The sequence below is a fragment of the Mytilus edulis genome, chromosome 4 (genome assembly GCF_963676685.1).
Source record: "Mytilus edulis chromosome 4, xbMytEdul2.2, whole genome shotgun sequence".
In the NCBI taxonomy this organism is placed as follows: Eukaryota; Metazoa; Mollusca; class Bivalvia; order Mytilida; family Mytilidae; genus Mytilus; species Mytilus edulis.
The window spans coordinates 82,122,624-82,148,076 of NC_092347.1; the positions used below are offsets into that span (position 1 = coordinate 82,122,624).

The 25,453-nt window shown below is 30.1% G+C and overlaps 1 protein-coding gene across 1 annotated transcript in view; it reads left to right on the forward strand.

The window, feature by feature from the left end:
- Positions 1 to 25,453, forward strand: part of LOC139520741 (von Willebrand factor A domain-containing protein 5A-like) — a gene marked incomplete in the record, with an annotated part of 76,312 nt that overhangs the window by 2,008 nt on the left and 48,851 nt on the right. The window contains 9 exon segments of the mRNA XM_071313660.1: positions 1,736 to 1,955; positions 3,128 to 3,303; positions 4,191 to 4,299; positions 4,837 to 4,947; positions 5,539 to 5,665; positions 6,593 to 6,734; positions 9,348 to 9,427; positions 14,010 to 14,124; positions 14,611 to 14,778. Coding sequence (XP_071169761.1) covers positions 1,736 to 1,955; positions 3,128 to 3,303; positions 4,191 to 4,299; positions 4,837 to 4,947; positions 5,539 to 5,665; positions 6,593 to 6,734; positions 9,348 to 9,427; positions 14,010 to 14,124; positions 14,611 to 14,778 — 1,248 coding nt within the window.

The window sequence follows — 25,453 nt, forward strand, 5'->3', positions numbered from 1 at the left end:
GTTTTGAAAATTTTACTTAGCCATGGTATTTTGAACCCAATGCGGTATATTGAACCCCCTACTAAAAACATCAAATTAAAAAAAATGATAGCCAACAAATTGTTAATTAGATTATCTGCAATACTATTTATCAAAAACAGGGGGGTTCAATATACCGCAGGGGGGGGGGGGGGGTCAAAATACCATGTGGGAAAAATGACCCCGGGTTCACTTTTTAGGGGGTTCAAAATACCATATGACACTGGTATGCCAATGTGTACTAATTGAGCACTACTACTGCCATGCCAACTAGTTTTTATACTTTGTATGAAGCAGAATGCATACTTAATCTTCTTAAAGACAAAAAGAAAAAGCATCTTGTAAAGTTCTTTAATCTTACTTTCTTATATATTTTGATGATATTTATTCACTCAGTCAATAGCCCACATTTCAATGAGTGCTTACATCTTATATATCCAAGTGAATTTGAAATTAAGATACTACTGAAAACGAAGGTTTGTTTTGTATCTTGATCTTTTCCTCTATATTGACACAGATAGAATCTATGACAAACATGATTATTTCAACTTTCTGATTTTCAACTTTCCATTTCCATGATTTCTCAGCAGTAATATACATTGTACCCTCTGTTCTAGAATTTCATATGTCAGTTAATAGTTTATACTTGCCATGTTCACACTATAAAGACCTTATTTTTATGGGGTGTGCTCTCCCTCCACAAAAACTGCTCCAACAGACTTATGAGTAAGAACAACTGAAATCGTCACTTAAAAAGTTTTCAGTCGTCATCACAAATTGGTTGACAAATACAATGGCAAGTGTCTTATATAAAAATAAGGACATGTGGTATGATTGACAATGAGACAACTATCCAGCAAAGTTAAAATAAAGTGGATGTATAGGCAACCTTACAGCATTCAACAATGAGAAAAACCCATACTGTATAGTCTGCTATAGAAGGCCCTGAAATGAAAAATATGAGACAATAGAAATGAGAAATTAACGGCTAAATTTATAACAAAACAATTTATAAAAACAAATATGACAGACATGAACCAACTTAAACCACTGAACTACAGCTGCAGGCTCTTGACTTGGTTCAAGTACATGAAGAATTAAAGAAGTTTGTGAGTGCTCATGATCATGATCAACCATCCCCTAACCTGGGTCAGTCAGGTGTGACAGGTTAATATAGGAACAAACTATAAAAATCAGTTTAAAAAGGCTGATCTTTTAAAAAGATAGAAACTGTTTGGATTCTCTCAGTATCTGTTAGCTACCTTAAAGCTTTTATTTGTCTCTTCTGCAATTGGTGCTTAACATATGTCAGTTAATAGTGTATGCTGATTCTCTCAGTATCTGTTAGCTACTTTATGCTTTATTTGTCTCTTCTGCAATTGATTTACGAGATTTGAACAAGGGTAATCTATATATAGCTACTGTCACCTTAACTGATAAACGTCTTTAATTTGTTGATGTCAAAATAATGCCTTTTGCCCACTGTCCAGAAACTTTTTTATACATGTAGGTACATCTATATATCTATGTTTTCTACCAATTAATTTCAATAAAGTAGAATCAAAGTATAAAACTTTTGCACTAGTTAGTTTATATATATATATAATTCATAGTGATGTCTCAGCTGAATATGATTACACTTTGAATTGACATATGTAAGATACTTTTTATCGAATCCATATTGTTATTAAAATTAGGATTCATCCCTATTTTTTAGGCTAAAAAAACATATAAAGAAGCAATATCAAGTGGCCACACTGCTTTGTTTATTTCTGAGGCGGATAATGCTGGTGATACATTTGAATGTAAACTTGGTAACTTGCCTGCTGGGGAGAGTGCAGTCTTAACAGTGTCCTATGTTGTAGAATTGTCTGTGGAACCTGATGGGAAGTTGAGATTTATTTTACCAACCGTGCTGAATCCAAGGTATTCACCAGGTAGGTAATTGACTCTTATCCAAGATATTCACCAGGTATGTAATTGACTCTTATCCAAGGTATTCACCAGGTAGGTAATTGACTCTTATCCAAGGTATTTACCAGGTATGTAATTGACTCTTATCCAAGGTATTCACCAGGTAGGTAATTGACTCTTATCCAAGGTATTCACCAGGTAGGTAATTGACTCTTATCCAAGGTATTTACCAGGTATGTAATTGACTCTTATCCAAGGTATTCACCAGGTAGGTAATTGACTCTTATCCAAGGTATTCACCAGGTAGGTAATTGACTCTTATCCAAGGTATTCACCAGGTAGATAATTGACTCTTATCCAAGGTATTCACCAGGTAGGTAATTGACTCTTATCCAAGGTATTCACCAGGTAGATAATTGACTCTTATCCAATGTATTCACCAGGTATGTAATTGACTCTTATCCAAGGTATTCACCAGGTAGGTAATTGACTCTTATCCAAGGTATTCACCAGGTAGGTACTTGACTCTTATCCAAGGTATTTAACAGGTATGTAATTGACTCTTATCCAAGGTATTCACCAGGTAGGTAATTGACTCTTATCCAAGGTATTCACCAGGTATGTAATTGACTCTTATCCAAGGTATTCACCAGGTAGGTAATTGACTCTTATCCAAGGTATTCACCAGGTAGGTAATTGACTCTTATCCAAGGTATTCACCAGGTAGGTAATTGACTCTTATCCAAGGTATTCACGAGGTAGATAATTGACGCTTATCCAAGGTATTCACCAGGTATGTAATTGACTTGTATCCAAGGTATTCACCAGGCATGTAATTGACTCTTATTTAAGGTATTCACCAGGTACATTGTAGGTAATTGACTCTTATATCAGTACGTATTGTACATAATCATGGAGGTTAATAATTCTTTTTTTCTTATATTTGTTATAACGTATCCGTAGGTATTGTACATGAAGTTTATCTTTTCTCATTCTCCCTAATTTTTTTAATAATGTAAAAAGTAAACTTCTTGCCATTCACATACTGGTTTTTTTTTAAAGTAGCACCCGCACACAGAGTGGAAAAGCAATGTGCAGTTAGATTTCATGTGATGTGTCATTTTTAAAGATTTTATGTACACTTTCCTTATGCAAGACAATATTTGTGATTTAAGTGTTAACATTTTCATTTCAGAAGTTGGACATGCAATTGAAGCAGGCAGTGAACCTACTCCTAACCAGGTGGACATAGGAACTCCTTGTGAACTGACTTTTAGTGCTTCCATCTCTGGTTGCTACAATGTGGAATCCATTACCAGTCCTATAGACAAACTAAATGTCAAAATCAGTGATGATAAACTATCAGCTTCTGTGAGTTAAAGACTGAGTGCTAAAAGGAAGTTTTAACTTTTGAGAAATTATTGAAATCATATTTTCCTATAGTTTACAGTAGGAATCTAAAGGGTCCAAAATTAATATAAAATACTATAACATATTTTTTTTTGGTAAAAGAATGATAAAACATGTACATATAGGCTCTAGATCTAAATTCCATTTAATATTTTGTATATAGATAATAAGGAGACAAATCAAAATTGAAGAATAAAAAAATCCGATTTTGGAGAACACTATTGTGACCGTGACACCTGTACCCTTTCAGCAAAATAAAGTACCCTTAATTGGGATATCTTTCATGTTTTTATTTAGTTGTACATGTATTTTAGTAGTTTTGGCTCCTAAGATAAGAGTGCAAAAAAAAAAAATGATTTTGAATAAACAATTTAATAAATGACCACATGTACATTTTGTACCATATTATATATATAAATGTTTAGTTTAATGATTGCATCATTTTCAAGTTCACACAGATTAAATAGAGCATTAACATACTCAGCACCACCTTTGATATAGAAATAAGAGATGTGGTATGATTGTCGAAGACACATCCCCCAAATTTCAAATGAAGTGGATGTAAACAATTATAGGCAACTGTAAGTTTAGGGCCTTCAACAATGGGAAAAAACACAGTAGAGTCAGCTTTAAAATATGAAACTATTCAATTGAAGAAAACTTATTGCCTATTTTATAACAACAATTTACAAAAAAGTTCACATAGATTAAAAAATACATTCAAAAATACATATCAATTAAAGTTTCTGTGAAAAATTTCAGCATGTGAAATAACAACCTTTCTCATGTTAGAATAGGAACATATAAACTGTTCCCAGGTTAGACTTATTTTACTTATTTATCTGTAGGTGGATCTGGCAGAATTGTTCCAGTTTGATCATGATTTAACAATGGATATTAAGTATGAAAACATCAACAAACCGCAAGTCATTTTAGAGCCAGGAAATCTAGAAAAAGGTATAGTTAAAGGAAGATACAGTGCAGAGACTTATTGCACAAAAAGTAAAAAAATGTCTCTTTGGCACATTCCCCATTTCCATTCTCAATTTTATCAACTAATTACAATTTTTGTTGCAAGTTATTTTGGGAAAAGAGTCAATTAATATGAGACAATTTCTTATTCACAACAAAGCACTATCATGATGATACCACATACTGTGACAGTTTCATTATTAAAAAAAATGATTTTCTTTGATTTTAGGTTTGTTAAAATCCCTTTAAAATGCATGAAAATTTACAGGAAAGTGAAAATCTTCAAAAGGTAAATCTTATTTGATTAGCACATCCTTTGCATATAGAGAGTATATCTGTCGATCTATCAAGGTAGAATCTTTTGTACTGTGGTACCAATGTTTTGTAACTAATGACTTCATCCTCTCTCACGTATATGATATTATGCTACAGCACTGGTGTAGGCTTGATACTGAAATACACAAAGTCACAACATAATAATTGATAACTGAAAACGATTCAAATTTGTTTTTCTGCTTGTAGATGGTTTCTTGAAAGAAGATCTTTTAATGGTCAACTTCTGTCCTAATATTAAGCAAGGAACACACACAGAAAATAGCCAGAGAGAGTTCATATTTGTCATTGACAGATCTGGTGGGTTTATATGTTACATTCAGTCTTAAATACTACACAGTTGTATATGTATTTAAGACATGGAAATCTACACCACAAAAACTTTCATATGTGAAATTTTTTTAGTTTGGTAGAAGCTCTGTCCAAGCTTTAGATTTGACAGTATGCATGATTTTAATATCATCTATTGGGCACAAGTACAAAAAAGTTAAATATTACACTTAGGTTTTAAAAAAAAGTTTACCCTTTTTTTCTTTTTTTTCTTTAAACATGTTGTTGCTGCTTTTCTGTCTTATTAAAGCACACACATCACTTTTTATTGTGTATCTTTAAAATTTGATTTGAAACTATTTATATCAATTTTTGAGTTATTGGTGACTTATTTTTTTTTCCTGACAAGAAGTATACTTGAAATATATGTTTACTTATTCTACTAAACAAAGGAGCTTGAAATTTATTGTCTCATTTGAATACGGATTAAAGAAACCTGAAAATAAGATTAACAGACCTGATACGTCGTGATATAGCCAAGATTGCATCAAACACAATCAAACAACAGTGTAACTGGACTCAATAAAATTTCACATAACAGGTTCTATTGAATTTTTTCAGGCAGTATGCATGGAAATAGAATAGAAAAGGCTAAACAGACTTTGTTATTGTTGTTAAAGAGTTTACCTGTAGGTTGTATGTTTAATGTGGTTTCGTTTGGTAGTGATCACAGCTTTTTGTTCAAAAAGTGAGTTAGGATAATATTTATTTATATATAGAAATATTAAATTTTAAAGGGAACCTTATTCAAACCTCTGTAATGTGCAGAATAAATAAAATCATATGAACAAGTCTTAGGTATTCAAAGATTAAGAAGGCAAGTTTTACGTTTTAAGTTGCATACCTTTTTTCACAGTTGATTATTTCTTTTGATAGCCCAATATAGACATAAAAGGAGAACTCACAAGACATGTAGTTCTTTTTAAAGTTTATAATACCTGCCTTATATTCTACTTTTTCTTTCTTATGTGTCCGAACAAAGTTTTGCATATATATATCCTGACTAGTCTAAATAAAATTGTCTAGTCTGTGGCATTGGACCTAGTGGCTTAATGTGCAAACTGACACTATCTTTATTCTAGCTTTCATAAAAGCTGTATGTTTTCAAGCCTATCCCAATGTACCAATATTATTTTCTTATATAAATAGTTTTTTTTTTCTCCCTGCATTGAAGACCTATTGTTTGCCTTCTGCTTTTGTCTTTTCTATGGTCGGGTTGTTGTCTCTTTGACACATTCCACATTTCCATTCTCATATTTATTTAGGACAAGTATTTGGAAAATATTTTGATGTAGACTACTAATTTAGGGTACTTATCAAATTTTAAAGACCTTAGGCTTCTAAAAAAAATACCACATTCCTATTCTTTTTGCATATTTAACACCTTTGAGGCTCATGGAATCAGACCATTTGTTTGCATCAAAATTGCTAAAGTGAGAAAAGGTGAGTAGTTTTAGGGTATCAGTAATGGTAAGGTTATGATATTTTGTATGCTGTCAAATCAGAACATCTCATTTTCAAGGCAATAATTTCTTACCTCCTCAGTCATGGTCTGATGATGTTTAACCATAAAAATCAATTAATCTTAAGTGTCTAATATTTTCTTCTTTTGTAGAAGTGAAATATACAGTGAAAAAACATTACAGGAAGCTCTTGGTGTTCAGTCCAAAATGGATGCTGATATGGGAGGTACAGAAATATTAAAGCCTCTTAAAAAGATTTATAGTGAAACCTGTAAGCATGGCTACCCACGACAGGTAATTGAAACATATAGTATTGTAGGGTCTGCCAAAAAAATGTTTTATTGTTTTTCCCTTTTGTTTGTAAAACATGGAAATTTGCTATATATTTACAAGCCAGTATCAGCAGTGTCCCATGGACACATTCTTTATGTATTTTGTGAAATAGATTCTTTTTTAGCTCACCTGGCCCGTCCGTCGTCGTCGTCGTCATTAACTTTTTACATTTTGAACTTCTTCTAGAGAACCATTGAATGGAATGAAACCAAACATGGCATGAATGTTCCTTATGAGGTGCTGACCAAGTGTTGTTACTTTGTAGCCGATCCATTATCCAAGATGGCCGCCAGCGGTGGACTTAGTTTAACATAGGACCCTATGGGAAATGCATACAAATGACTTCTTTTAGAGAACCACTGAATGGAATGAAACCAAACATGGCATGAATGTTTCTTATGAGGTGCTGACCAAGTGTTGTTACTTTGTAGCCGATCCATCATCCAAGATGGCCTCCAGCGGGGGACTTAGTTTAACATAGGACCCTATGGGAAATGCATACAAATGACTTCTTGTAGAGAATCATTGAATGGAATGAAACCAAACATGGCATGAATGTTCCTTATGAGGTCCTGACCAAGTGTGTTGTTACTTTGTAGCCGATCCATCATCCAAGATGGCCGCCAGCAGGGGACTTAGTTTAACATAGGACCCTATGGGAAATATATACAAATTTCTTCTTTTAGAGAACCACTGAATGGAATGAAACCAAACATAGCATGAATGTTCCTTATGAGATGCTGACCAAGTGTTGTTACTTTGTAGCCAATCCAACATTCAAGATGGCCGCCAGCAGGGGGACTTAGTTTAACATAGGACCCTATGGAAAATGCATACAAAGGTCTTCTTTTAGAGAACCACTGAATGGAATAGAACAAAACATAGCATGAATGTTCCTTATGAGGTGCTGACCAAGTGTGTTGTTACTTTGTAGCCGATCCATCATCCAAGTAGGCCGCCAGCAGGGGACTTAATTTAACATAGGACCCTAAGGGAAATGCATACAGATGTCTTCTTTTAGTGAACCACTGAATGGAATGAAACGAAACATAGCATGAATGTTCCTAATGAGATACTGACCAAGTGTTGTTACTTTGTCGCCATTCCAACGTCCAAGATGGCCGCCATTTGGGGACTTAGTTTAACATAGGACCCTATGTAAAATACATACAAGTTTTTTTCTTATAGAGAACCACTGAATGGAATGAAACCAAACATGGCATAAATGTTCCTAATGAGATGCTGATCAAGTGTTGTTACTTTGTAGCCCATCCATCATCCAAGATGGCCGCCAGTGGGGGACTTAGTTTAACATAGGACCCTATGGGAAATACATACAAATGTCTTCTTTTAGTGAACCACTGAATGGAATGAAGCCAAACATAGCATGAATGTTCCTAATGAGATGCTGACCAAGTGTTGTTACTTTGTTGTCATTGCAACATCCAAGATGGCCACCAGTGGGGGGGACTTAGTTTAACATAGGACCCTATGGAAAATGCATACAAAAGTCTTCTTCTAAAGAACCACTGAATTGAATGAAATCAAACATAGCATGAATGTTCCTTTCCTTATGAGGTGCTTGCCAAGTGTTGTTACTTTGAGCCAAAGGAGTATGTTCGATAAGGTCCTAAAATGGCCCCCTTTTTTAGCGTAAATTTCAAATTCGGATTTATTTACCAATATCACGATAAATTATCGCTAATACATTGACTAGATAGGATATAAGCCATTTTATTGAAAATTTCACGTTTCTGCGTTTCATTATGACGTCACAAGTTGTACTCATATTGATTTTTCACGAAAAAATCAATGAAAAGGGGTAAATTTCCATAGATTATTGGACAGGAAACATAGAGCGCATACGTCGACAAAAAAGATCTTTTAAAATAATGTTTGTGAAGACATTTCACATGTCTTATTTGAATATTAAACTTGTCGACGCCTGCGCTGTATGTTTCCTGGTCCTTTATGTGGTTGAAATCCAGCTGATTTTGTCAAATTTCACAAAAATCTGTTATCTTGACCCTTTTTGGGATGTAAAAATCAACATGTTAGAATTAAACTTTGACAAAAACAGTTTTGTTTAACTTTCTCACATGTCTTTAAGGCAACTTAAAGCATTTATTGTCTTGTAACTATGAACTTTATAATTGGGGCCAAATATGACCCTTACCGAACTTACTCCTTTTATAGTTTTTTATATGATTTCAAAAACCCAAGTATATCAGGTGAGCGATACAGGCTCTTGAGAGCCTCTAGTTTGCTTTACTCATTGCTTATGAAAGAGATGCTTTGGAAATATTGGTAGTTCTCTATTTAATGATTTATAAGATGTGATAATTGAAAGATGTGTTATTATGGGACCCAAAATTGAATGTCTTGAAAATATGAATCTTTTTTTTATTATTTAATTCTGCAAGCCTCGTCATAATGCACACAAACAATCCACAATTCAAACTATTTAGTATAAATTTGAACATATCTAATTCCTAGCAAAAGTTTGGTAATGTAAATGGTGCATTCATCAATGTCTATGAGACCACAGCAGCACATGCAAGTTTGTATTTTCAGATATTTTTGTTGACGGATGGTGAAGTGGATAACACATCTGAAGTAATTTCATTGGTCGGCAGTCATAAGAAAAATACAAGGTACATTTAAATTCAAAAAAATATTTTAGAATTGTCCATTCTTAGAATTAAGCTCTGATTTACATAATAATAATTAGTGTTGTCAACAAATGGACTGAATATCAAATTCCAAAATCAATAACTGGTTACGGGTTACTCAGATCATTTTACAAATTTTGATACTGTAAATTCAGAAATTATTGCTATGTTATTATTATTGCCAAAAATTTGACAGGCTTATAATCAATAAATAAAACTTTTTTTTATATGAATGAACATGATTTTTCTCAATATAACAAAATTAAAATCACATTTTAGTCTAAAATGACTATATTGCAATAATAAATGTATGCAATAATTTCTGAATTTACAGTAGTACTGATATGAATGTATAAAAATATTGGAATCATAAAACAAAAAACACTATTTTTTTAACATGATTATCATAGTGCTAAATTAATGAGATCAACTATCCTGTACATGCGTTACTTAATTAACATTTTTATCTTAATTAATTGCCAAAAAGAAACTTTGTCTATCAGCTTAGGACAGAATCTTTATCAAACATAATATGTATCAATGTGTAAAAATATTCATTGAACAGTTGTTAGCTGACCACATATACTTTATGATTTATTGTTCATTTCATTTAACTCAAATATTGAGTGAATCAAATATTGAGTGAATCAAATATTGAGTGAATGTAAATAATATGAAAATGCAAATCAAGCCTTACAACAGTCAACCTACGGACCCATCAAACAGTTGCTGCAAATACCATTATTGTGTGAAGAGCAAAACTTTTTCTCTACACAAGTTTTATTGTGTCTATTTTGACGAGACATGGCTGCGAATTCATACTTCTTCCCCCACAGCCAAAAGAACACACACTTTGTCAAGTGTTTTACTACAGGTTGGAGAAGACCAAATAGTGACCATATTTCTTTACCCCAGTCACCCATAGGGTACATTTTCTTTGACCAATAACTTCCATTCTGGTTAACTGGTTGCATGGTCAAAAGATTATCTTAGTAACCAATTAGGTGAGAATTATCACTATGACAAAACCAATAATTATACAACATTTTAAATTTCTATAAAGACATCTCTGGCTTCATATAAAACGAATTATTGGAGAAGTTATTGTTCAATAAAAATTGGAACTAGCCAGGCGCGTAGCTACGTTTACGTCAAAACGCCCGGGCGTACACTTGATTTTGATAAAAAAATATATTTTAATCTAAATAAAATACAAATTACTTATAAATCTTTTTCAAATTGCAAATAAAAGTTACGAACTTTACTTTTCCAACACAAGGTATCATATTATAGAGATTTGTTAATTGTCTCTCAAAGTCTAAATCTACTAGTTGTGAATCTTTAGAGAATTCTGCCAACTTTCCTTTTATTTAAATGAATTCATTATATTCTATGAATCGATATGTGGTTTGCATTTTTGTCGAGCCTGTGACATTTCTATATGTCGCAAAAGCTAGACATTTGCGATTCTAAATTTCGTCGGTGGTGTCACTCTTGACACCCCCCCCCTCTCCTCTTAAGGTAGCAATACACAGTTAGGAGTTTAGTTTCGCATTTTGGCCCCGGTGGATTTTTCAAATAGGAAAGTTATTGTGTAATAAAATTCATTTTTAGAAAGCTGATTGCTAAATTAGCCTTCAAAGATGGTTTATAAGAGCATCAAGATTATGTTTTACATGTTTTATGTGCTATTTTCTGTTTGACAATCCGTATTTTCATAGCTAGACCGGCTATCGGTCCAGAAATTAATGTAATGTTTACAAACACTTTTTTTCTACACGAACTTTTTGACGCAATTTTACAAAAAAATGAGACGAAAGACATATGATTTTCATTGGATTTGCTGAATGATGTATGTACACAAAAGAAAAGAAAATACAGAAAAGGTATTACTTCAAGCGATTGAAATTCTACTTTTAGCCAAATTTTGGGGAAATATGTGACATCTTTTCCCCCCTTTTTGCAATATTTTATAACAAATAAATGCAGATTGTTGCCATGGATACACCCAAAAGAAATTATATTTTACCATTTTATATACTGGATATTAAGGATGTCTGCTGCTCTAATTTAAAATAACAAGGATTTCATGTGATTGCTTAAAATGAAAACAACTTTGATATTTAAACAAAATAAAGTAATAAAATCGATAGTCTCGTGTGTAGTTTTCAAAATACGAGACATTTAGAAGATGGCGGGAAAAGGGTTTTCTTCAGACTTTACTATTTGTTAACATTGGAATTGTTTTTTACCCTTTAAACCAAGAAAAAATAACAAGGATTTCATGACAAAAATTCAAATGGTCATAAATGATCTATTGAACAGATTTATGAAGACAAAAGTGGGGTCTCGTGTAAAAAAAAAATTAATACATTTGTATGGATAAAACCTGAGAAAATCGAAAATATGACAAGAATTCAAAAACATGACCAGCAGACATCCTTAAATCTATGAAAGATTCTGATTACATACATATGCACATGTATGACACAAACAGTAAGCTTGATATTGCAAGAAAGCAATGAAAAGGGGATGGTAAAATCTATAAGGGCAAATTTTAAAAAATTTTCCTAACTGTTTATTGCTACCTAAGGATAAGTGTGTGGTTAAAAGGTCTTTATTTTAAATAACAATAACTTAAGCAAACCTTTGTATGGAACAGTGGCGGACCCAGCCATTTAAAAAAAGGGGGGTCCCAACTCAAGACAAAAAGGGGGGGTTCCAACCCCCGGAACCCCCCTCCCCCTGGATCCGCCAATGTGGAAGTTGGACAGAAACTGTGCATGACAAAAAGAGTATCCAGAGCATAAGGATGAAATTATCTGTTTAAATTTGTCATATTTAGAATTAAAAAAATCTTGTTGCACAAGTAGATCGTCTGGGATAAAAGTTTGTTATATATCAATTACTTTGCCAAACCTTTTTTGGATTTTATTATGGAAGAAGCTTTTTAACCGGATTTTTGTGACAAAAATGATTTGGGGATGTACGGCGGGCGGGCGGGCGGGGTAGGCAATCAAATGTTGTCCGTGCATTAACTCATGAACCTTTCAACCAAAGCTTTTAAAATTTTAAAATGTTATTACTGACAACTATACGAAGGTCAAGTTCAATAATGGCGATTTTGACTTTTACCGTTCAGGAGTTATGGTTCTTGAAAGATTGAAAAATGGAGTTTCCAGTCGTGTTTGTACATTTACGCATGAACTATTCTACCAAAGCTTCCCAAATTTTAATATGTTGTTACTGATGACAGAATTGAGGTCAAGTTCAATAATGACGATTTTGACTTTTACCGTTCAGGAGTTGTGGTTCTTGAAAGATTGAAAAATGGAGTTTCCAGACGTGTCCGTGCATTTATGCATGAACTGTTCTACCAAAGCTTCCCAAATTTTAATATGCTGTTACTGATAACAAAATGGAGGTCAAGTTCAATAATGACGATTTTGACTTTTACCGTTCAGGAGTTCTTGAAAGATCGTAAAATGGCGTTTCCATTCACGTTGTTGCATTTACTCATGAACCTTTCAATCTAAGCTTTTCAAATTTTAATATGTTGATACTGATGACAAAATGGAGGTCAGATTTGATATTGACGATTTTCACTTTCACCATTCATCAGTAATGGTTCTTGTGATATTGCCAGGACACAAATAAATGTTAATAAATCCGGTTTGCTGTCGTTGTGACAGCCTCTTGTTTCTGATTAATGTCTGAATCAAAATTTTGATTTAGCATTTTTTTCTTCCATTGTTTCAGACAGAAGGACTTATCTTTACCCAATTTAACGATCTGGGACTTTTTCACGTGATATTAAATTTATAAACCTTAATAGATTTTCGTTAAAATTGGGGTGAGTCGATATTCCAAGAAAAGTAAAAAATATCTAAAAAAAATTTTTTTTTTAAATCCTGTAAAAGATAGATAAATGCATTCACTTTTCGCGGGGAGCAATTCAAGCCGAGAACAAGGATCAACGTAAACCTTCTGAACATTTATTATTTCATGTTCATTAACGACAATTACTCCATGGCTCCTTTTCAACATATTTTAAAGAAACTGTTTTAGACTTTTTTCTATATCCAATGACCATTAAATTCCAAATTAACATGATGAATAAACTAAACATTAAAAATAAACCATTTTAATTCTTTAAGTATGTTGCTATTGATGGGAATTTTCAATAACGGGAACGATATCTCATTCTTGATAACCTGTTAGCTTACAGGGGCTTCGCCACGTTGAACCAACTACCAACAGGTGCTATTACTTGGGCCCTCAGACCCCTCACCGAGGTTCGGGTGTACACGTAAAAATGACCTAGCTACGCCACAGATAGCCTCTAGTAGAAAAAAATGCTTTCTTAAGCAGTAAGCTCAGAATACACTAAAGAATTATTGAATTTTGCATTAGAAGCATTGAGAAAGAGTGTACATGATTTTGGAAACCAAAATGATATTTTATCGCAACACTAAGATGTTTATAGATAATATATACCTAAAGTGAAGTTATCATTACATTTAGTGAGATATATATTAGAATATTAGATATATCCTTTGTGCAGAGTTTTTACATTTGGTATTGGAGATGGAGTTTCCACTAGTTTGATAAAGAATGTAGCTAAAGCTAGCAGTGGAAAAGCAGTTTTTATCAAGGATCAAGATAACATGAAAGCAAAGGTAATCTTGCCTAGCTATTTATTAGCTCACCTAAGCAGTGTATCACAATTTGTTTTCACTTAAGCAGTTAAGGGTTTGACTTGCTTAGTAGAAGGGTAGCCTCCCTTTATATTGTCATTTATGGTTTTTATAAGACTGCAAATTTTTTTTTTGCATATATTGGTATGATGATGGTCATCATCATGGTCGTTGTTGTCCAATGACACATTTGGTTTAAGGGCAATAACTTAAGTTAAGTGAATGTATCTCTATTAAATTTACTGGCGGCTTCAATACCACAAAAGGAAGGTTGGGGTGGGGGGTTCATTAATTTTGTAACCCCACCTCATTCTGTATATATGTTCCTGTAACAAGTGAAAGATATAGTTCCAAAGTGGTCTATTGATTTACCATTGATCCTTGTAAGTTTTTTTTTTCCACTTTCCTCTTATAGATAAGATTTTATATAAAACAATTCTAACTGGTTTTTTTTTTTATTTGTTTTAGGTTATATCTGCAATGAAGTCATCCCTAACTGACTGTTTACATGATGTAAAGCTGAATTGGGAACTGCCTGAATGTTTTACAGCTACTACCATTCCAGTGGAACCACCTGTTATATTCAGTGGAGACCATGTTGTATTATTTGCAGTGTTAAAATCATCAGATAGTAAAGTAGGTTAACAAGTATTTAAGATTTGACATTCTGCTATTCAGCTAAGCAGATATAGTGCAGAAGTTTCTTGCTACATTGAAGACTTCAGCTGTTGTCTGCTCTATGGTAGTGTTCATGGATTAAGGAAAACTTACATGTTGGTGGATATTTAGTTTCATGGTCTCGCCGCAGTTTATATGCAAGTTTATAGGAAATTTGTCATTGGTTGAACATTTAATTTGTCATTGGTTGAACATTTAATTTGTCATTCGTTGAACATTTAATATGTCGTTCGTTGAACATTTAATATGTCGTTCGTTGAACATTTAATTTGTCATTGGTTGAACATTTAATTTGTCATTCGTTGAACATTTAATATGTCGTTCGTTGAACATTTAATATGTCGTTCGTTGAACATTTAATTTGTCATTCGTTGAACATTTAATTTGTCATTCGTTGAACATTTAATTTGTCGTTCGTTGAACATTTAATTTGTCATTCGTTGAACATTTAATTTGTCATTCGTTGAACATTTAATTTGTCATTGGTTGAACATTTAATTTGTCATTGGTTGAACATTTAATTTGTCATTGGTTGAACATTTAATATGTCGTTCATTGAACATTTAATTTGTCATTGGTTGAACAATTTAATTTGTCATTCGATTTAATTTGTCATTGGTTGAACATTTAATTTGTCATTGGTTGAACATTTAATTTGTCATTCGTTGAACATTTAATTTGTCATTCGTTGAACATTTAATTTGTCATTGGTTGAACATTTAATTTGTCATTTGTTGAACATTTAATTTGTCATTGGTTGAAGATTTAATTTGTCATTCGTTGAACATTTAATTTGTCATTGGTTGAAGATTTAATTTGTCATTCGTTGAACATTTAATTTGTCATTCGTTGAACATTTAATTTGTCATTGGTTGAACATTTAATTTGTCATTGGTTGAAGATTTAATTTGTCATTGGTTGAACATTTAATTTGTCATTGGTTGAACATTTAATTTGTCATTCGTTGAACATTTAATATGTCATTCGTTGAACATTTAATTTGTCATTGGTTGAACATTTAATTTGTCATTCGTTGAACATTTAATTTGTCATTCATTGAACATTTAATTTGTCATTCGTTGAACATTTAATATGTCATTGGTTGAACATTTAATTTGTCATTGGTTGAACATTTAATTTGTCATTCATTGAACATTTAATTTGTCATTCGTTGAAGATTTAATTTGTCATTCGTTGAACATTTAATTTGTCATTGGTTGAAGATTTAATTTGTCATTCGTTGAACATTTAATTTGTCATTCGTTGAACATTTAATTTGTCATTGGTTGAAGATTTAATTTGTCATTGGTTGAAGATTTAATTTGTCATTCATTGAACATTTAATTTGTCATTCATTGAACATTTAATTTGTCATTCGTTGAACATTTAATTTGTCGTTCGTTGAACATTTAATTTGTCATTCATTGAACATTTAATTTGTTGTTCGTTGAACATTTAATTTGTCATTGGTTGAACATTTAATTTGTCATTGGTTGAACATTTAATTTGTCATTGGTTGAACATTTAATTTGTCATTCGTTGAACATTTAATTTGTCATTCGTTGAACATTTAATTTGTCTTTCGTTGAACATTTAATTTGTCATTCGTTGAACATTTAATTTGTCTTTCGTTGAACATTTAATTTGTCATTCGTTGAACATTTAATTTGTCATTCGTTGAACATTTAATTTGTCATTGGTTGAACATTTAATTTGTCATTCGTTGAACATTTAATTTGTCATTCATTGAACATTTAATTTGTCATTCGTTGAACATTTAATTTGTCATTCGTTGAACATTTAATTTGTCATTTGAACATTTAATTTGTCATTCGTTGAACATTTAATTTGTCATTGGTTGAACATTTAATTTGTCATTGGTTGAACATTTAATATGTTGTTTGTTGAACATTTAATTTGTCATTGGTTGAACATTTAATATGTCATTCATTGAACATTTAATTTGTCATTCGTTGAACATTTAATTTGTCGTTCGTTGAACATTTAATTTGTCATTGGTTGAACATTTAATTTGTCATTCGTTGAACATTTAATTTGTCATTGATTGAACATTTAATATGTCGTTCGTTGAACATTTAATTTGTCATTGGTTGAACATTTAATATGTCATTCATTGAACATTTAATTTGTCATTCGTTGAACATTTAATTTGTCGTTCGTTGAACATTTAATTTGTCATTGGTTGAACATTTAATTTGTCATTCGTTGAACATTTAATTTGTCATTGGTTGAACATTTAATTTGTCATTGGTTGAACATTTAATTTGTCATTGGTTGAACATTTAATTTGTCATTCGTTGAACATTTAATTTGTCATTGGTTGAACATTTAATTTGTCATTGGTTGAAGATTTAATTTGTCATTCGTTGAACATTTAATTTGTCATTCGTTGAACATTTAATTTGTCATTGGTTGAACATTCAATTTGTCATTCATTGAACATTTAATATGTTGTTTGTTGAACATTTAATTTGTCATTTGTTGAACATTTAATTTGTCATTGGTTGAACATTTAATTTGTCGTTCGTTGAACATTTAATTTGTCATTCATTGAACATTTAATTTGTCATTCGTTGAACATTTAATTTGTCATTCGTTGAACATTTAATTTGTCATTGGTTGAACATTTAATTTGTCATTCGTTGAACATTTAATATGTCGTTCGTTGAACATTTAATTTGTCATTGGTTGAACATTTAATTTGTCATTCGTTGAACATTTAATTTGTCATTGGTTGAACATTTAATTTGTCATTCGTTGAACATTTAATTTGTCATTGGTTGAACATTTAATTTGTCATTTGAACATTTAATTTGTCATTCGTTGAACATTTAATTTGTCATTCGTTGAACATTTAATTTGTCATTGGTTGAACATTTAATTTGTCATTGGTTGAACATTTAATTTGTCATTGGTTGAACATTTAATTTGTCATTGGTTGAACATTTAATTTGTCATTCGTTGAACATTTAATTTGTCATTCGTTGAACATTTAATTTGTCATTGGTTGAACATTTAATTTGTCATTGGTTGAACATTTAATTTGTCATTGGTTGAACATTTAATTTGTCATTGGTTGAACATTTAATTTGTCATTGGTTGAACATTTAATTTGTCATTGGTTGAAGATTTAATTTGTCATTGGTTGAACATTTAATTTGTCATTGGTTGAACATTTAATTTGTCATTCGTTGAACATTTAATTTGTCATTGGTTGAACATTTAATTTGTCATTGGTTGAACATTTAATTTGTCATTGGTTGAAGATTTAATTTGTCATTCGTTGAACATTTAATTTGTCATTGGTTGAAGATTTAATTTGTCATTCGTTGAACATTTAATTTGTCATTCGTTGAACATTTAATTTGTCATTGGTTGAACATTTAATTTGTCATTCGTTGAACATTTAATTTGTCATTTGTTGAACATTTAATTTGTCATTCATTGAACATTTAATTTGTCATTCGTTGAACATTTAATTTGTCATTGGTTGAACATTTAATTTGTCATTGGTTGAACATTTAATTTGTCGTTCGTTGAACATTTAATTTGTCATTGGTTGAACATTTAATTTGTCATTCGTTGAACATTTAATTTGTCATTCGTTGAACATTTAATTTGTCATTCGTTGAACATTTAATATGTCGTTCGTTGAACATTTAATTTGTCATTCGTTGAACATTTAATTTGTCATTCATTGAACATTTAATTTGTCATTGGTTGAACATTTAATTTGTCATTCGTTGAACATTTAATTTGTCATTCATTGAACATTTAATTTGTCATTCGTTGAACATTTAATTTGTCATTGGTTGAACATTTAATTTGTCATTCGTTGAACATTTAATTTGTCATTCGTTGAACATTTAATTTGTCATTCGTTGAACATTTAATTTGTCATTGGTTGAACATTTAATTTGTCATTCGTTGAACATTTAATTTGTCATTCGTTGAACATTTAATTTGTCATTCGTTGAACATTTAATTTGTCATTCGTTGAACATTTAATTTGTCATTGGTTGAAGATTTAATTTGTCATTGGTTGAACATTTAATTTGTCATTGGTTGAACATTTAATATGTCATTGGTTGAACATTTAATTTGTCATTCGTTGAACATTTAATTTGTCATTGGTTGAACATTTAATTTGTCATTGGTTGAACATTTAATTTGTCATTGGTTGAACATTTAATTTGTCATTAGTTGAACATTTAATTTGTCATTCGTTGAACATTTAATATGTCATTGGTTGAACATTTAATTTGTCATTCGTTGAACATTTAATTTGTCATTCGTTGAACATTTAATATGTCGTTCGTTGAACATTTAATTTGTCATTGGTTGAACATTTAATTTGTCATTCTTTGAACATTTAATATGTCGTTCGTTGAACATTTAATTTGTCATTTGTTGAACATTTAATTTGTCATTGGTTGAACATTTAATTTGTCATTGGTTGAACATTTAATTTGTCATTCATTGAACATTTAATTTGTCATTGGTTGAACATTTAATTTGTCATTGGTTGAAGATTTAATTTGTCATTGGTTGAACATTTAATTTGTCATTCGTTGAACATTTAATTTGTCATTCGTTGAACATTCAATTTGTCATTCGTTGAACATTTAATTTGTCATTGGTTGAACATTTAATTTGTCATTCGTTGAACATTTAATATGTCGTTCGTTGAACATTTAATTTGTCATTTGTTGAACATTTAATTTGTCATTGGTTGAACATTTAATTTGTCATTCGTTGAACATTTAATATGTCGTTCGTTGAACATTTAATTTGTCATTCGTTGAACATTTAATATGTCGTTCGTTGAACATTTAATTTGTCATTTGAACATTTAATTTGTCATTGGTTGAACATTTAATTTGTCATTGGTTGAACATTTAATTTGTCATTCGTTGAACATTTAATTTGTCATTGGTTGAACATTTAATATGTCATTCATTGAACATTTAATTTGTCATTCGTTGAACATTTAATTTGTCTTTCGTTGAACATTTAATTTGTCATTCGTTGAACATTTAATTTGTCATTCGTTGAACATTTAATTTGTCATTGGTTGAACATTTAATTTGTCATTGGTTGAACATTTAATTTGTCATTCGTTGAACATTTAATTTGTCATTCGTTGAACATTTAATTTGTCTTTCGTTGAACATTTAATTTGTCATTCGTTGAACATTTAATTTGTCTTTCGTTGAACATTTAATTTGTCATTCGTTGAACATTTAATTTGTCATTCGTTGAACATTTAATTTGTCATTGGTTGAACATTTAATTTGTCATTCGTTGAACATTTAATTTGTCATTCATTGAACATTTAATTTGTCATTCGTTGAACATTTAATTTGTCATTCGTTGAACATTTAATTTGTCATTTGAACATTTAATTTGTCATTGGTTGAACATTTAATTTGTCATTCGTTGAACATTTAATTTGTCATTCGTTGAACATTTAATTTGTCATTGGTTGAACATTTAATTTGTCATTGGTTGAACATTTAATTTGTCATTCGTTGAACATTTAATTTGTCATTCATTGAACATTTAATATGTCATTCGTTGAACATTTAATTTGTCATTGGTTGAACATTTAATATGTCATTCATTGAACATTTAATTTGTCATTCGTTGAACATTTAATTTGTCGTTCGTTGAACATTTAATTTGTCATTGGTTGAACATTTAATTTGTCATTCGTTGAACATTTAATTTGTCATTCGTTGAACATTTAATATGTCGTTCGTTGAACATTTAATTTGTCATTGGTTGAACATTTAATATGTCATTCATTGAACATTTAATTTGTCATTCGTTGAACATTTAATTTGTCGTTCGTTGAACATTTAATTTGTCATTGGTTGAACATTTAATTTGTCATTCGTTGAACATCTAATTTGTCATTGGTTGAACATTTAATTTGTCATTCGTTGAACATTTAATTTGTCATTGGTTGAACATTTAATTTGTTATTCGTTGAACATTTAATTTGTCATTGGTTGAACATTTAATTTGTCATTGGTTGAAGATTTAATTTGTCATTGGTTGAACATTTAATTTGTCATTCGTTGAACATTTAATTTGTCATTGGTTGAACATTCAATTTGTCATTCATTGAACATTTAATATGTTGTTTGTTGAACATTTAATTTGTCATTTGTTGAACATTTAATTTGTCATTGGTTGAACATTTAATTTGTCGTTCGTTGAACATTTAATTTGTCATTCGTTGAACATTTAATTTGTCATTCGTTGAACATTTAATTTGTCATTCGTTGAACATTTAATTTGTCATTGGTTGAACATTTAATTTGTCATTCGTTGAACATTTAATATGTCGTTCGTTGAACATTTAATTTGTCATTGGTTGAACATTTAATTTGTCATTCGTTGAACATTTAATTTGTCATTCGTTGAACATTTAATTTGTCATTGGTTGAACATTTAATTTGTCATTGGTTGAACATTTAATTTGTCATTGGTTGAACATTTAATTTGTCGTTCGTTGAACATTTAATATGTCGTTCGTTGAACATTTAATTTGTCATTGGTTGAACATTTAATTTGTCATTCGTTGAACATTTAATTTGTCATTGGTTGAACATTTAATTTGTCATTGGTTGAACATTTAATTTGTCATTGGTTGAACATTTAATTTGTCATTCGTTGAACATTTAATTTGTCATTGGTTGAACATTTAATTTGTCATTCGTTGAACATTTAATTTGTCATTCGTTGAACATTTAATTTGTCATTGGTTGAACATTTAATTTGTCATTCGTTGAACATTTAATATGTCGTTCGTTGAACATTTAATTTGTCATTGGTTGAACATTTAATTTGTCATTCGTTGAACATTTAATTTGTCATTGGTTGAACATTTAATTTGTCATTGGTTGAACATTTAATTTGTCATTGGTTGAACATTTAATTTGTCATTCGTTGAACATTTAATATGTCGTTCGTTGAACATTTAATTTGTCATTGGTTGAACATTTAATTTGTCATTCGTTGAACATTTAATTTGTCATTGGTTGAACATTTAATTTGTCATTGGTTGAACATTTAATTTGTCATTGGTTGAACATTTAATTTGTCATTCGTTGAACATTTAATTTGTCATTCGTTGAACATTTAATTTGTCATTGGTTGAACATTTAATTTGTCATTGGTTGAAGATTTAATTTGTCATTGGTTGAACATTTAATTTGTCATTGGTTGAACATTTAATTTGTCATTGGTTGAAGATTTAATTTGTCATTCGTTGAACATTTAATTTGTCATTGGTTGAAGATTTAATTTGTCATTCGTTGAACATTTAATTTGTCATTCATTGAACATTTAATTTGTCATTGGTTGAACATTTAATTTGTCATTGGTTGAAGATTTAATTTGTCATTCGTTGAACATTTAATTTGTCATTGGTTGAAGATATAATTTGTCATTCGTTGAACATTTAATTTGTCATTCATTGAACATTTAATTTGTCATTGGTTGAACATTTAATTTGTCATTGGTTGAACATTTAATTTGTCATTCGTTGAACATTTAATTTGTCATTGGTTGAACATTTAATTTGTCATTCGTTGAACATTTAATTTGTCATTCGTTGAACATTTAATTTGTCATTCGTTGAACATTTAATTTGTCATTCGTTGAACATTTAATTTGTCATTGGTTGAACATTTAATTTGTCATTCGTTGAACATTTAATTTGTCATTCGTTGAACATTTAATTTGTCATTCGTTGAACATTTAATTTGTCATTGGTTGAACATTGTCATTCGTTGAACATTTAATTTGTCATTCGTTGAAGATTTAATTTGTCATTCGTTGAACATTTAATTTGTCATTGGTTGAAGATTTAATTTGTCATTCGTTGAACATTTAATTTGTCATTCATTGAACATTTAATTTGTCATTGGTTGAACATTTAATTTGTCATTGGTTGAAGATTTAATTTGTCATTCGTTGAACATTTAATTTGTCATTGGTTGAAGATATAATTTGTCATTCGTTGAACATTTAATTTGTCATTCATTGAACATTTAATTTGTCATTGGTTGAACATTTAATTTGTCATTGGTTGAACATTTAATTTGTCATTCGTTGAACATTTAATTTGTCATTGGTTGAACATTTAATTTGTCATTCGTTGAACATTTAATTTGTCATTCGTTGAACATTTAATTTGTCATTCGTTGAACATTTAATTTGTCATTCGTTGAACATTTAATTTGTCATTGGTTGAACATTTAATTTGTCATTGGTTGAACATTTAATTTGTCATTGGTTGAAGATTTAATTTGTCATTGGTTGAACATTTAATTTGTCATTCGTTGAACATTTAATTTGTCATTGGTTGAACATTTAATTTGTCATTGGTTGAACATTTAATTTGTCATTCATTGAACATTTAATTTGTCATTGGTTGAAGATTTAATTTGTCATTGGTTGAACATTTAATTTGTCATTGGTTGAACATTTAATTTGTCATTGGTTGAAGATTTAATTTGTCATTCGTTGAACATTTAATTTGTCATTGGTTGAAGATTTAATTTGTCATTCGTTGAACATTTAATTTGTCATTCATTGAACATTTAATTTGTCATTGGTTGAACATTTAATTTGTCATTGGTTGAAGATTTAATTTGTCATTCGTTGAACATTTAATTTGTCATTGGTTGAAGATATAATTTGTCATTCGTTGAACATTTAATTTGTCATTCATTGAACATTTAATTTGTCATTGGTTGAACATTTAATTTGTCATTGGTTGAACATTTAATTTGTCATTCGTTGAACATTTAATTTGTCATTGGTTGAACATTTAATTTGTCATTCGTTGAACATTTAATTTGTCATTCGTTGAACATTTAATTTGTCATTCGTTGAACATTTAATTTGTCATTCGTTGAACACATTTAATTTGTCATTCGTTGAACATTTAATTTGTCATTCGTTGAACATTTAATTTGTCATTGGTTGAACATTTAATTTGTCATTCGTTGAACATTTAATTTGTCATTCGTTGAACATTTAATTTGTCATTCGTTGAACATTTAATTTGTCATTGGTTGAACATTGTCATTCGTTGAACATTTAATTTGTCATTCGTTGAACATTTAATATGTCGTTCGTTGAACATTTAATTTGTCATTGGTTGAACATTTAATTTGTCATTGGTTGAACATTTAATTTGTCATTCGTTGAACATTTAATTTGTCATTGGTTGAACATTTAATTTGTCATTGGTTGAACATTTAATTTGTCATTCATTGAACATTTAATTTGTCATTGGTTGAACATTTAATTTGTCATTGGTTGAAGATTTAATTTGTCATTGGTTGAACATTTAATTTGTCATTGGTTGAACATTTAATTTGTCATTGGTTGAAGATTTAATTTGTCATTCGTTGAACATTTAATTTGTCATTGGTTGAAGATTTAATTTGTCATTCGTTGAACATTTAATTTGTCATTCATTGAACATTTAATTTGTCATTGGTTGAACATTTAATTTGTCATTGGTTGAAGATTTAATTTGTCATTCGTTGAACATTTAATTTGTCATTGGTTGAAGATATAATTTGTCATTCGTTGAACATTTAATTTGTCATTCATTGAACATTTAATTTGTCATTGGTTGAACATTTAATTTGTCATTGGTTGAACATTTAATTTGTCATTCGTTGAACATTTAATTTGTCATTGGTTGAACATTTAATTTGTCATTCGTTGAACATTTAATTTGTCATTCGTTGAACATTTAATTTGTCATTCGTTGAACATTTAATTTGTCATTCGTTGAACATTTAATTTGTCATTGGTTGAACATTTAATTTGTCATTCGTTGAACATTTAATTTGTCATTCGTTGAACATTTAATTTGTCATTCGTTGAACATTTAATTTGTCATTGGTTGAACATTGTCATTCGTTGAACATTTAATTTGTCATTCGTTGAACATTTAATATGTCGTTCGTTGAACATTTAATTTGTCATTCGTTGAACATTTAATATGTCGTTCGTTGAACATTTAATTTGTCATTTGAACATTTAATTTGTCATTGGTTGAACATTTAATTTGTCATTGGTTGAACATTTAATTTGTCATTCGTTGAACATTTAATTTGTCATTGGTTGAACATTTAATATGTCATTCATTGAACATTTAATTTGTCATTCGTTGAACATTTAATTTGTCTTTCGTTGAACATTTAATTTGTCATTCGTTGAACATTTAATTTGTCATTCGTTGAACATTTAATTTGTCATTGGTTGAACATTTAATTTGTCATTGGTTGAACATTTAATTTGTCATTCGTTGAACATTTAATTTGTCATTCGTTGAACATTTAATTTGTCTTTCGTTGAACATTTAATTTGTCATTCGTTGAACATTTAATTTGTCTTTCGTTGAACATTTAATTTGTCATTCGTTGAACATTTAATTTGTCATTCGTTGAACATTTAATTTGTCATTGGTTGAACATTTAATTTGTCATTCGTTGAACATTTAATTTGTCATTCATTGAACATTTAATTTGTCATTCGTTGAACATTTAATTTGTCATTCGTTGAACATTTAATTTGT